Source organism: Chelonoidis abingdonii, chromosome 3 (genome assembly GCF_003597395.2).
Source record: "Chelonoidis abingdonii isolate Lonesome George chromosome 3, CheloAbing_2.0, whole genome shotgun sequence".
NCBI classification, from domain to species: domain Eukaryota; kingdom Metazoa; phylum Chordata; order Testudines; family Testudinidae; genus Chelonoidis; species Chelonoidis abingdonii.
The window spans coordinates 808,450-822,681 of record NC_133771.1 but is presented as its reverse complement, the minus strand read 5'-3'; the positions used below and the strand labels follow the sequence as shown (position 1 = coordinate 822,681).

At 60.1% G+C, this 14,232-nt stretch overlaps 1 protein-coding gene across 2 annotated transcripts in view; it reads left to right on the top strand.

Annotated features, from left to right (window-relative positions):
* SNX17 (sorting nexin 17) overlaps nucleotides 1–14,232 on the top strand; it is a 42,586-nt gene that overhangs the window by 21,143 nt on the left and 7,211 nt on the right. For both annotated transcript variants that reach the window (XM_032775213.2, XM_075063528.1), the window contains exons 2-7: nucleotides 3,019–3,093; nucleotides 3,704–3,821; nucleotides 5,498–5,562; nucleotides 6,231–6,341; nucleotides 7,249–7,339; nucleotides 8,079–8,166. In XM_032775213.2, coding sequence (XP_032631104.1) covers nucleotides 3,019–3,093; nucleotides 3,704–3,821; nucleotides 5,498–5,562; nucleotides 6,231–6,341; nucleotides 7,249–7,339; nucleotides 8,079–8,166 — 548 coding nt within the window. The remainder of the gene's footprint in view (nucleotides 1–3,018; nucleotides 3,094–3,703; nucleotides 3,822–5,497; nucleotides 5,563–6,230; nucleotides 6,342–7,248; nucleotides 7,340–8,078; nucleotides 8,167–14,232) is intronic.

The window sequence follows — 14,232 nt, the reverse complement described above, 5'->3', positions numbered from 1 at the left end:
CTCCTGTTCACTCGCGCCCTCTGTCACAGGCAGCCCTTCCTTTTCCGCTTCTCTGGGGACTCTGTGCAAGGGATCCAAGCCTGCTGGTTGATTAGAAATTATTGATTCCTAGTAGATGCAGTCTGGAGGGTCTGGAACAGCTCCGAATGAAGTCAGGCAGGACTCTAGTGCAGTCTCTCTCCCCTCAGGGCCACTCTCCTGGGTCTGACCTTGGAGCATTCAGCCCCCTGGTTACCCTGGGAGCTCCCCACAGCAAGTCCCCCTGGATGGGACACTTGGGGAAGCCCGATGCCCCTGAAGGGCCCTGCCCCCCACTCTGCAGCCAGCAGTGACCCAGCCAGTGTGTGACGCAGATGGGTGGTTAGTCGTCGGGATCACAGTGCAGAACAGAGTATGTTAGTCCAGGGAGCAGGGGCCTTCCGCAAAGTCCATCTGGAGGGAGCCAGAGCCCTGGGCTCCCCCCCCCGAATCCCAAACTAAGAGACTGACTCGCTTCCAGCAGCCCAGCCTCAGTCTCCCCAGCTCCCCGCCTCTGTCCTTTGTCTCTTTCCCAGGCAAACGGGCCACCTGGTCTCTATTCTCCAACATCCCTGGCTGGCTCCTTGCAGGGGCTGGGCTCCGGCTATCGTTTGCCAGTGTACAGAGTTTCGGCCAGTCTCTGTGCCCAGACAGCCAGTTGGCATCACACCAGCCCTCCAGGGCTCCCTGCAATGATCACACCTCCGATCTCCCCACCTAGATACTCGAGTAACACATAGGAGAAACTGAGGCGCACACAATATTCAGAGAAAACATTAAGGGCACTCCCACTTTGTCACAGATGTCATTTCACATCCTCCTCTGGCACTGATGGACTGGAAAGAACTTCATCATCCTCATGCTGCTTCTTTCAAAATACAGAACTTGAACACTTCTGGCTTTCCTGGATCATTACTCACATTTCCCCATCTCCATCTAGTAATGGGCTTGTACCATTGTCAGGAACAAAAATCCCACCCTACTTCAAACCAAAAAACCCTCCCTCCTATCGTCCTTACCTAAGTTCCCTCGAAGCTGCATAGCCGCGCAGGAGCTTATTAAACACCGCACAGGTACTCGGGACTGCAGCAGGGGGAGATGTCCCCGCTCCCCAATCAGTGCTGCTGTGGGAAGAGAGAGCTTGGGGGGAGTCCTCTCTTTCCCTACTGTAGCCCTGGGGCAGCCTGCATCCCAAAACCCTCATCCCAGCCCCACTCCAGATCTTGCACCCCCAGCCAGAGACCACGCCCCAGCCTCAGGCCCCTCTCACACTCTGAACCCCTCGGCCCTACGCATCACCTCCATATTGGTGAACATAACAAAATTCATTCCGCACATGTGGGAAAAATTAAAGGGAACACTGGTGCTTACTCTGCCAGCATGGATTTCTCCATGCTGTCTTTAGCTTTCCTTTTCAATTTTGTACATGTCATAATTTCTAATCTATGTTGATAGCTATTTCGTTCTCCTTTTTTCCATGTTATATATTTATTTAAACAGCGTTGTCCTTGTGAGTGGTCCTGCTGCTTTGTGTCATCGCTATCTGGCTGGCTACCGGCAGCGAAAGCTCAGCGCCATTGAAGCCAGCAGTGCCCTGGGGAGTGTAGGGGACAGCTCTGTGCAGCGTGGGCCCTAGCAATCTAAAACAAGAGCAAACAAGCCAAGGGAGTTATCACCTCCTGAGTCAGCAGCTGCTGCTAAGGGATGAGTCCTTTTCTGTTCTCTCACAAGCCTGTCTTCAGGCAGCCCTGCCCCCCTCTCCCAGGGGCAGCCAGGGAGTTGGCAAGCGCCTGACCTACCCCGGAAAGGCCTATGTGGCATTAGCCTGAGAATTCTCCCTCCTCAGGCATCCGACTTTTCTGGCTAGTGAACGCAGAGAGTGAGTCAGTCCCTGCCCAGGTGGAGGGAGGGAGCCGGGAATCCCATGCTGGGGACTGGATGGTGTCAGGCAAAGCTGCTGCTTCCTGGGGTGGGGTTTCCAGAGCTCGGGGCCAAGGGAAGGTTGGTGCATGTGATGCAGGCAGATCTTTGCTGTCCCAGGTCAAGGCAGGACTAAAGGTGCCAATCTTACTGGGGAGGGGAAATCGCCATTGGGACAGAGCGGATCTCCTGCCCTTGGAGGCTTCACAGTCAGCTGTGCTGCGTCTGCCAGTGGCTCCACCGAGTGTCATTGGCGGGTGCATGGTGTGCCAGCGTGGGGAGTGTCCCTGCCCAGCGCGGTGCATGGGTCACATGGTCCCGTCTGGCCTTTGATGCTCTGAAGTCCCCCACGAAAGCTTATGCTCAAATAAATTTGTTAGTCTCTAAGGTGCCACAAGTACTCCTGTTCTTTTTGAAGTCCCCCAAGTGACTCACAACCCATCAGGATTGCCCTGAGGAGCCCAGCTGCTAATTCCCCTCCGCTGGGTCTGCCCTCACCCTCAGGCTCCACACTCGCCCCTCCCCCAGAGATACTAGCCCCTCACCTGGCTCAGGCTGAGCCTTCATTGTGCTGCCCCACAGCCAAGCCCCATCTCCTGGAGGGTACCGGTGCCCCAGCCACTAACCCTGTAACAACTACCAGGGCTGAGCAGGAGCTGGTGGCCAGCCGCTGCCCACAGCAAAACCCACGTGGTCAGAGAAAGTGGGCTCTGGAGGGCTGGCACAGGGCCTGGCTGTGGGGAGTCATCTCCCTGTGGCCCTTGGCTCATGGCCCTGCCTGGGAGGCCTGAGCTGTGCCAGGGGGCTGGGGGGCTATAAACCTCTGGGAGCCGGCACAGGGCAATGCCTTCCCGCAGTGCCCGTGCCAGGCCACAGGCAAGTGCTACCACTTCCACAAAGGCCCCCTTGCCTCCCCCTGCTCAGCGGGCTCTGGGGTGTCTCCTCCCCTTTCCATCCTTGGCAGGTTCCCCTGCCCCCTTCAGGGCTCCCCCGCTCTGCTCCTGGCAGTGCTCCAGACGGGCATCTAAGCCCCTGTGCTGGGGGTTAGCTGTGATGCTGGGATCTCCTTTCCACCCGCAGGCCTATAACATCCACGTGAACGGCGTTCTGCACTGCCAAGTGCGCTACAGCCAGCTCCTGGGCCTGCATGAACAGGTGAGTCGCTCCCTGCCTGCCTCAGCCAGGAGGGTGGGCCTGTCCCCTGCTCCCCGCCCAATCCAGAGTGCCCCGGTGCCCGCTGCGCTGGGCGTCCTCAGCACCAGTCATGCCCCTGCTCAGATCTCCGGCCTGTGTCCTGGCTGGGCTCTGGGCAGGGTGGGGGGAAGCTGAGCCGAGCTGCTGAGAGAATCCACCATTTGCAGCTCCGCACAGGGCAGAAGCTGTCTGGGGTGGCTCCTGGCACAGTGCCGTGCCAGGCCTCGGGCCCACAAACTGCTCCCTGCTGTGTGGAGAAAGTGCTGTCGCAGTCTGAGCTGTGAGTGCTGCTGTGTGAGGCCAGCCTGGCTCCCAGGATGGGCACTCGCTGCCTGGGCCGTCTCCAGGGTCGGGCAGAAGTTTCCCTTGTGGTGCTTTCATGAGACATCTCTCAGGGTCCCGGGTGGTTAGAGGGATGGGCTCTCCTTCACCTCTGGGGCAGTGGAGTTAGATGCCACTCCATCCCCACCTGAGGTTCAGAGGATGGTCCCAATGAAAGGCTGAGGCCAGGGGGCGATGGTGGGGCCTGTGGATCTGTTCAGTTGGCCTGTGTTCTGTGCTCTCCTTCCAGCTAAGGAAAGAATATGGGGCCAACGTCGTGCCCGCCTTTCCTCCAAAGAAGATCTTCACCCTTACCCCAGCGGAGGTGGAGCAGAGGCGAGAGCAGCTGGAGAAATACATGCAGGCCGGTAAGTGGGCAGACAGAGATACCTCAGCGACTGGCACCAGCCAGGGTGTGCACACGGCCTGGGCAGAGACCTGCCTGCAGGGTCCCAGCGCCTGCCTCCCTCACACCCCACAGCGCTGTTGGGCACAGACCTGCCTGCAGGGTCCCAGTGCCAAAGTTGCCCCCTCTCCCCCCCATGCACACACCCCAGAGCGCTGCTGGGCAGAGACCTGCCTGCAGGGCCCTGGCGCCTGCCTCCGCCCCACACCCCAGAGCGCCCCCTCTTCTTCTGCCCCACCCCGGGAGCTCCAAACAGCGAGTCTAGGACAGACCCTGGGGGAGATGTGTACAATCTGGGAGAGCAGCACTCCCCACCAGCGTCTGCGGGGACACTCAGCCAGCATGGGCAGACAGGCAGGTGTATCTGTGGCCTGGCACATGGCCCAGGCAGCCCTTGGGGAGCCCAGAGGAGTGACGGTTACGGCCCGGGCCAGCCCAGCTGCAGTGGACCCCCGTGGTTCAAGCTCTGTCCCCCCGTCTGTCCAATCTCCTGTCAGACTCCTGGTGTGCCCTTGACTGCTTCCCACAGCCCACACTTTTAACCCTCCCCACCCCCAGGCCTTTATTCCCGAGCTGGGGGATGGGGCTTAGCCCCCTGCAGAGAGGCAGGACCACGTCTCTCTGGGTCGCTGGTTGCCAGGTGTCCGCGTCCCGGCCATGGGATCTGCCCTTGTCTTCTCGAGAGCTGTATGGAGATGGGAGCTAAGGGCCCAGGCCGCCAGGCGCCATCCACACCTGTGTCTTTGCCTGCCCCAGAGCCCCCAGACCTCCCACCTGCAGGGGAACAGTGCCGCACACAGGGGAAACTGAGGCACACAGGCTTCATAAAATCATTGCTAAAAATTCCCACTTTGTCACAGTCTGTGTACGCATGTCTGTTTGCGCGCAGCGCTGGGGGTTCCATGGGAGATGGGGGGTGTACCAAGGTGGATCGGGGGGTTCTGTGAGAGGTCAGGGGCATTGTCTCTGGGTGTGTGTGGTACCTTAGGGGGTTGGGGGGTTCTGTGGGGGTTTGGGGGTGCTCCCTGGGTGTGAGGTACACCATATGGGGAATTGGGGTTCCATGAGGGGCTGAGGGGTGCTCTCTGGGTTTGTGGGGAACTGTGGGATATGGGGGTTTTTGTGAGGGGTTGGGGGGTGTTATCTGGGTGTATGGGTATCATGGAGGATGGGGGGTTCCATGAGGTGTCGGGGTGCTGTCTGGGATGGGGGCTGGTTCCATGGGGCATGGCGCTCTCTAGGCTGAGGGGTGGGTTCTAGAGGGGAGCAAAGTGGCTCTCTCTAGGCCAGGTTTCATGGGGAGGGGGTGCTCTCTGGGCTGGGGAGGTGCTGGGGGGGGGAAATGCGGCTGTCTCTGGGCCTGGGGTTTCCCCGGGAGTGTGTGTGGCTGTGTCTGGGCCAGGGGGTTCTCTAGGGGGGAGGGTGCGGCTGTCCCTGGGCCGGGGGTTCCCTGGGGGTGTGTATGGCTGTGTCTGAGCTGGGGGGGTGCTTCGGGGGGGAGGGTGTGGCTGTCTCTGGGCTGGGGGGTGCTCTGGGTGGAGGAGGATGCGGCTGTCTCTAGCGTGTGTGGCTGTCTCTGGGCCTGGTGCTGTGGGGTTCTGGACGTGCCGCCTGACTCCCAAGTTGTTCCACCCTTAGTGCGGCAGGACCCGGTGCTGGGAGGCAGCGAGACCTTCAACAGCTTCCTGCGCAAAGCGCAGCAGGTGAGCAGGGGTCAGAGGAAGTAGGGGGGCTGCTGGCTGGTGGGGTCGAGGCTATGCCAAGCTCCCAGAGTATGTAGGGGGGACACCGCAGTGAGCCAGACTCTCTGGGCTCTCACTCTGCCCCCGGGGTCAGCCGCACGGCCTCACTACCCCCTTGCCCTTGGATTCCAGCCCCCTGCCCCACCGCATGCAGGCTCCTGGAGAGAGACCACGCTGGCCCGGCATTCAGGGTGTCAGCGCCGGTGCGTGGCACAGATAGGCTGTAGGGGAGCCCAAAGCAGCGCCTGAGGCCGTCCCAGTGAGCCTGTGGTCGGGCTGTGTCTCTGACTGCCTTCCTCAGTCAGTTCCCAGGTTAGAGCCTCCCCCGGGCGTCCTGCCCAGCTGGGACTTGTGGGGCTGGCGCTGGGTCTCTGGCCCCCCTCGATCAGCCAGCTCCGGGCTGACTGTTCAGTCCACCCAGCAGGGAGGTGACCCCCACCTCGGGCTTGTAGCCTGCCCTGTGAGCCAACCCCACCCCTGCCCAACCCTGGGGAGCAATGTAACGTACCGGGGAAACTGAGGCACACCTAAACATAGTAAAAAGAGCACAGAAAATTCCCCCTTGTTATGGATGGGGGTGTGGGCGGGGACAGGGTGCGGAGCTTCCTCACCTTGTCCCCATGTCCCAGGAGACGCAGCAGATCCCCACCGAGGAGGTGCCGCTGGAGGTGCTGCTCTCCAATGGCCAGAAGGTCACGGTCACCATCCTGACCTCAGACCAGACGGAGGACGTCCTGGAGGTAAGTGCGGTGGGCAGAGGTGCTGAGTGGGCACAGACGGGGAAGGGGCTGGAGGTAGGTGCGGGGGGCAGACATGCTGGGTGGGCACAGATGGGGAAGGGGCTGGAGGTAGGTGAGGCAGGCAGAGGCGCTGAATGGGCACAGACGGGGAAGGGGCTGGAGGTAGGTGGGGTGGGCAGAGGCATGGGGGGGGCATAGACGGGGAAGGGGCTGGAGGTAGATGAGGAGGGGCCCCCCTGGCTGTCTCTGGGGTCACTCACCAGCGTGTCATTCCTCCTCCCCCACCCGTCTCTGGGGTCATTCACCGGCCCCCCGTCTTCTCCCTGGCTGTCTCTGGGGTCACTCACCAGCGTGTCATTCCCACCTCCCACCTGCCCCGGCTGTCTCTGGGGTCACTCACCAGCATGTCATTCCCCCTCCCCACCCCCAGCTGTCTCTGGGTCCCTCACCAGTCCCCCCTCCCCCCCAGCTGTCTCTGGGGTCGCTCACTGGCCCCACGTCTCCCCCTCAGGCTCTCTGGGGTCGCTTACCATTGTGTCATCCCCCCGCCCCCCATCCCAGCTGTCTCTGGGATCGCTCACCAGACCCCCTTCCGGTGCCCCAGCACGGCCCTCCCCCCAAGCAGGGTGAGACGTGGGGAGCTGCCTGGCCTGGCCCTTCCTGGCACGAGGTGGGCTCTGCCCCACCCCAGATCAGTGCCAGGCCTTGAGGGCTTTGGGTGGGGCTGGGGAATGCTGTGGGGGTGCCCAGGACCCTTGTGGCTTCCTATCCCTGTGTGTGCCCTTTGCGCCAGCCCCCCAGCGGGGCCCCTCCGCAGCCTGGTGGGAAGCAGAATGCGGTGGGGACTGCCGGCCCCGGGCTTTGCTCGGGGTCTGCGAGAAGAGGTGACTTTCCGCTCGCTCCCCAGGCTGTCGCCTCCAAGCTGGATCTGCCCGAGGACCTAGTCGGCTACTTCAGCCTCTTCCTGGCGAGGGAAGCCAAGGACGGAGCCTTTTCCTGTGAGTGCCACCCTCCTGGGGGGCCGCAGATGGGGAGCCCCGTGGTGGGCCTTGGGGTGGGGGAAGGAAGGGCAGGGCGCCATGTGTGGGGCAGGGAGGGGACAGCCCCAGTGTGCCTTGGGGGGAGGGAAGGGCAGGGAGCTGTGGGGGGGCAGGCCCCAGGGAGGGAGGGCAGGATGTAGGGCAGGGCCCTAGGGAGGGAGGGCAGGGTGCTGAGTGCGGGACAATCCCCCGGGAAGGGAGGGCAGGCACCGGGCAGGCCCTGGGGAGGGAGGGCAGGGCGCCGGGCGTGGGTCAGGGCGCCGGGCAAGCCCTGGGGAAGGAGGGCAGGGCGCCGGGTGTGGGTCAGGGCGCCGGGCAAGCCCTGGGGAGGGAGGACAGGGCGCCAGGCGTGGGGCAGGGCACCGGGCAGGCCCCAGCTAGGGAGGGCAGGATGCTGTGGGGGTGGCAGACCCCTGGGAATGGAGGGCAGGGCTCCGGGCAGGCCCCCGGGAGGGAGAGCAGGGTGCTGTGGGGGTGGCAGGCCCTTGAGAAGGGAGGGCAGGGCGCCGGGCAGGCACACGAGGAGGGAGGGCAGGGTGTGGGGCAGGGTGCAGGCAGGCCCTGGCTAGGGAGGGCAGGATGCCGTGGGGGTGGCAGGCCCCAAGGAGGGAGGGAGAGAGGAGACAGCTCTCCTGCTCTCAGAAGGGTCCCTGGCCCGGCTGAGCTGCAGGCTCTGAGCGCTGCTTTTCCTGGGCAGTCCTGAGGAAGCTGCAGGAGTTTGAGCTGCCGTACGTCTCTGTCACCAGCCTCCGCAGCCCCGAGTACAAGATCATCCTGCGCAAGAGGTGAGTGGCTCGGCCGGCCGGGCTGCCTGGGGCAGGGACCTCGCTGGCTGGCTTGGCTGCCCGTGGTGTCCCCAAGCCGGGCCCGGTGTCCCTGGGGAGCGAGGAGCAAGGCTGGGCCTCGCCGCTTCAGGGATTTGTGACTCTTCCTGCCCTGTTCTCCGGGGCGCTACCTGGCCGAGCTTTCCCCAGCGCAGGTCACAGCCTGGGTCTCACCATGGTGCCCTGCCGCATGCCCCGCAGAGACCCTCCCCTCCCATGAGCCACACACCCAATGCCGCTCGGCAGGGCCTCCCAGCTCAGCCTGGCCAACCAAGCGCCAGGCCAGCCGTGCTGCTGGGAGCAACACCCCCACGCCACGCTCTTCCGAGAGCCATTCCTCTTGCTGGGCCCTTGTCTCTGAGCCTCCCGCGTTCCCGGCTGCCTGTAACTGCGCTGGCTTCGCCTGTTCAGTTCGCTTTGCCTCGCAGCTGTGCTAATGGCCTCCCACAATCAGGTTTGGTCACTTCGCACCTGTTATCTCCACTTGGGCTGATTCTAGCCAGTTCTCATTAAAGTAGCTGTTCTTGCCCAGGCGGCCTCCGTGACGCTTGGCCATGCCTTGTTCCCTTTCGCAGTCAGCATGCAGAGAGCAGGGTACCCAGGGTAAACTGAGGCACGCCTGTCATAAAAGTATTAGCAAAAACTCTGCTGTGCACCATGCCTTGTTCCCTTTCGCACTTAGCCCTGGTCTGCATGATGTATAATTATAATAATGGAGATATCCTATCTCCTAGAACTGGAAGGGACCCCGAAAGGCATTGAGTCCAGCCCCCTGCCTTAGAATCATAGAATATCAAGGTTGGAAGGGACCTCAGGAGGTCATCTAGTCCAACCTCCTGCTCAAAGCAGGACTAATTCCCAACTAAATCATCCCAGCCAGGGCTTTGTCAAGCCTGACCTTAAAAACCTCTAAGGAAGGAGATTCCATCACCTCCCTAGGTAACCCATTCCAGTGCTTCACCACCCTCCTAGTGAAAAAAAGGAGATCCTTTCAGTGGATTGAGAAGGATGGTTAAAAGACAGAGACAAAGGTGTAGGAATTAATGTAATTCTCAGAATGGAGAAGGTAACTAGTGTGTTCCCAACGTCTCGTCCTAGATCATCTCTATTTCAATTACTTCTAAATGCATCTGGGGGAAGGGTGAAATACAGTGAGGTGGCAAAGTTTGCCTGTGATACCTAAACTGCTCAGATAGTTTGCCAATAGCAGACTGTTGAGGAAACTTCAAAGACTCACTAAAACTAAGGTGATTGGGCACCAATGGCAATATGAGAATTTAATGGTGGATAAATGACCAGTAATGTCATCATTGGAAAAATACCCAACTTTAATACTCAATATGATGGGCAATTTTAACTAACAAGTCAGGAAAAGATCTTGGATGTCATCGTGGACATTCTCTGAGATGTCCATGCGTGTGCAGATGGGCGGGTCAAAAAGCAAGGATGTTAGGATCATTAAACAAGGGGATGAGAGTAGACTGAGAATATATTATTGCCCTTCTATAAATCATGGCTATTGCCGCACCATCTTGAATTACTGTGTACAGTGTGGTTCCTTCACCTCACAAGATATTCTAGACTAAAAATAGGTTCAGAAGGGCAACAAAATGATTAGGGTTGGAGAGAGGGTCCCGACATGGAGGAGATTAAAGGGCTGGCTCTCTTCAGCTGGATAAATGGAGGGGCTAACGGTGGGATATGTTGAAGGATTATATAATTCGATGATGACTGTAGGAGAAAGTGGATAAGAAGTATTTACTTGTTCCATAATACAGCAGACTTAGGGGTCGACCAAATGAAATTAAATGGCAGGCAGGTTTAAAACAAATTAAAGGAAGTCTTCTTCCACGCAGCGCGGGGACAGTCGACTTGTGGAACTCCTTACCTAAGGAGGTTGGGGAAGGCTGGACTACAACAGTCGTTTAAAAGGGAACTGGATTAATTTATGTGTGGTTAATCCATAAGTGGCATTAGCCAGGTGGGTTAAGGTAATGGTGTCCCTACCCTCTGTTCATCAGACGATGGAGATGGATGGCGAAGACGGATCACTTGATCATTGCCTGTTAGGTTCACGTCCCATACGGGACGACCTGGACCATTGGCCGACTGTCGGTGGACAGATACTGGGCTAGATGGACTTGGTCTGACGTCTGGTTATGGCCATTCTTATGTTCTTAGGTGTCAAACGCTCCTGTTAGTTGGTCAGCCGGTTTCAAGCGGAGCTTCCCATGGGCGGGTCCGGGTCGCGGTTTTTGTTCGAATATTCTTCATTAATGTGTGTGAGGATGGTTGAACTTACTTCGCAGTTCTGCAGATGGCACTAATGGGGCCTAGACAAATTACAGGTTTGGAGCAAGAGAAATCCTTGAGGTTCAAAGGAAGGTGCGAGTCTGCACTTAGGACGGTAAGAATCCCATTCACTGGTTACTAGCTTGGACGAATGGCTAGGAGCGTTCTGCAGAAAAGGAACCTAGGGGTTACACGTGGACGAGAAGCTGGAGAGTTGAGTCACGGTGCCCTTGTTGCCAGGAAATAAACAGTATTTGGGCTGTATAATGTGGGCATTGCAGCAGATTGAGGGATGTGATCTTCCCCGCTATTTGACATGTGGCTGAGGGCTTAGTCGGCTAGTGCTGTGTCAGTTGTTGGGCCCTCACTACAAGATAAGGATGTGGAAAAATTGAGAAGAGTCCAGTTGGAGGGGCAACAAAATGATTTAGGGGCTGGAGGCACAATGACATCGTGAGGAGAGTGCTGATCGGGGATACTGGATTGTTAGTCTGGCAGAAGATAGAGTCGAGGGGGATTTGTAGCTGCTTTCCACTGATCTGAAAGGACGGTTCAAAGAGTGTGGATTCTAGACTGTTCTTCATGGTAGCAGATGACAGACAGGAGGATGGTCTCAAGTTGGATATTAGGGAAACTGTTTTCACTTAGGAGGGTTGGCTGAAAGCACTGGAATGGATTACTAGGGAATGGTGATGAATCTCCTTCTCTTAGGTTTTTAAGGTCAGGCTTGACAAAGCCCTGGCTGGGAATGATTTGTGTGGGAATTAGTCCTCTTTTGAGCTGTAGGGTTGGACTCAGTGACCCTCCTGGAGGTCTTTCAACTTTGATTCTTTGATTCTAGGCAGGGGGTGACTCAATGCTTTCGTGGGGTCCCTTCAGTTCTAGCGAGAATATGCGATATCTCCATTATTTTAATGTTATTACATATTGCAGACCAGCGCTAAGTGCGAGGAACAGGCATGTGCCCAGCAGGATTTTTGCTACTACTTTTAGACAGGCGGGCCTCAGTTTACCTGCAAAGAGCCCTGCTCTTGCATGCTGACTGCGAAAGGGGAACAAGGACATGGCCAAGCGTATCCCGGCAGGCGCCTGGGCAAGACAGCGCTTTCTAATGCGATAACTGGCTAGAATAGGCCCAGTGGATGGATAACCAGGTGCGGAAGTGACCAACTGATTGTGGGAGCGCCATTTAGACAGCTGCTAGGGCAAAGGCGAACTGAACGGCGGAAGCCAGCGCAGTTACAGGCAGCGGAACGCGGGAGGCTCAGAGACAGGGCCCAGCAAGATGGATGGCATCTCGAGGAGGAATGCGTGATTGAGACGTGGGGGTGTTGCTCCCAGCAGCCACGGCTGGCCTGGCGTTGGTAGAGCCGAGCTGAGCTGGGAGGCCCTGCCGAGCTGGCACTTGGGTGTGTGGCTCATGGGAGGAGCGAGGGTCTCTAGGCGGGGGCATGCTGAGGGTGGCCCACCATGACAAGTGGTGAGCCAGGCCTGTCGACCGCGGCTGGGGAACTCTCGGCAGACTTAGCGCCCGGAGGATAGGGCAGGAAGAGTCACCAATCCCTGAAGCGGCGAGCCCAGCCCTTGCTCCTCGCTCCCCAGGGAACCCGGGCCGGCTTGGGAACACCACGGCAGCCAAGCCAGGCCAGCTAGTGCGCGCTGCCCCAGGCAGCTCGGAACCCTGGCCGAGCCACTCACCTCTTCGCAGAGATGGCTTTGACTCCGGGGCTGCGGAGGCTTGTGACCGAGACGTACGGCAAAGCTCACCTCCTGGCAGCTTCCGTCAGGACTGCCCAGTGAAAGGGCGCGTCAGAGCCTGCACGCCACCGAGGCGGGGCAGGGAAACCCGCTTCTTGGAGCGGAGAAGCTGTCTCCTCTCTCCCTCCCTCCTTGGTGGCCTGCCACCCTCACGGCATCCTGCCCTACCTAGCCAGGGCCTGCCTGCACCCTGCCCCATCCCTGCCCTCCCTCCTTCGTTGTGCCTGCCCGGCGCCGCCGCCCTCTCAAGGCGCCTTACCCACCCCCATCAAGACAGGGCCCCATTGTGCTGCTCTAATTGTAAGCTCTCCCGGAGCCTGCCTTCCCGGGGGGAAGCGTGCCTCCATTCCGGGTGACCCCACAGCATCCTGCCCTCCCTGGCTGGCCTGCCGGTGCACGCCCCACGCCTGGGCCCTGTTCCTCCTCCGCAGGGCTTGCCCGGCGCCCTGACCACAACCACCCGGCGCCTGTGCCCCTTCCCAGGGTGCCGGCGGCCCTGACCCGCCGTGCGCCGTGCCCTCCCTCCGCACAGGGCCTGCGGTGCCTGCCCTCCTTCCCGGGGATGTCCCCACTCGCACCCTGCCCTCCCTCTAGGGCCCTTGCCCTACTCTCTGCCTCCATCCTCCCTGGGCTCTGCCCCCACAGCTCCCTGCCTTTCCCTCCCCAGAGGCACGACTGGGGCTGTCCCCTCCTGCCCCACACTGGGCGCCGCCTTCCTTTCCCCACCCCAGAGCCCACCACGGATGGCTCCCATCTGCGGCCCCATGAGGTTGGCACTACACAGGAAGGCTCCGTCCTTGGCGTTCCCTCGCCAGGAAGATGGCTGAAGTTATGCCGACTTAGGTCCTCGGGCAGATCCAGTGGAGGCGACCAGCCTGGGAGGGGAGCCGAGCGGAAAGTCACCTTTCTCGGAGACCTCCGAGCAAGCCCGGGCCGGCAATCCCACCGCCATTCTGCTTCCCCCAGGCTGCGGGGGAGGGGCCCCGCTGGGGGCTGCGCAAGGCCACAGGACTAGCGAGCACCCAGGGTCCTGGCGCCCCCCAGCATTTCCCAGCCCCACCCCAAAGCCTCCGAAGGCCTGGCACTGATCTGGGGTGGGCGCAGAGCCACCTCGTGCCGGGAATGCCCGGCCAGAGCAGCTCCCACGTCTCACCCTGCTTGGGGAGGGCCGTTGCTGGGGACACGTGAGAGAGGTTGGTACGTCCAGAGCAGCTGGGATGGGGGCGGTGGGGATGCACAATTATCTAAGCGACCCCAGAAGCCTGAGGGGAGCGTGGGCAGTGAGCGACCCAGGACAGTGGGGGAGGCGAGGGGGACTGAGTCTTTTTGCAGACCCAGGGACAAGCTGGGGGGAGGGAATGTGAAATGTGGTGGGTGACCCCAGGACAGGCCGGGGCAGGTGGAGGCGTGGAATGACACGGTGTGTGATGACCCCAGCTGACAGCCAGGAGAAGCGGGGCCGAGTGAATGACCCCACGCGGGTGTGGGGAGGGGATGCCCTGGTGAGTGACCCCAGAGACAGTCCAGGGCCCCTCCCTCACTCCAGCCTTCCCGTCTATTGCCCCCTCCATGCTCTTGCCCCCACTCCTCCAGCCCTTCCCCGTCTGTGCCATTACCAGCGGCCTCTGCCTGCCTCACCTACTCCAGCCCTTCCATCTGGCCCACCCAGCATGTTCTGCCCCCCCACACCTACTCCAGCCCCTTTTCCCCGTCTGTGCCCACTAGCACCCTTGCCCCCGACTTTACCTCCAGGACGTTCTCCGTTCTGGCTGAGGTCCAGGATGGTGACCGTGTCCTTTGGCTTTGGAGAGGCGACCTCAGCGGCCTCCTCGTGTGCGGATCTGTGGTCTCCTGGGACATGTGGGGACAGGTGAGGAGCTCCGCACCCTGTCCCCGCCAACCCCCATCCATAACAACGGGGAATTTCTTGTGCTCTTTTTTATATGTTTTAGTGGCTCCAGTTTCCATCCTCTCTCT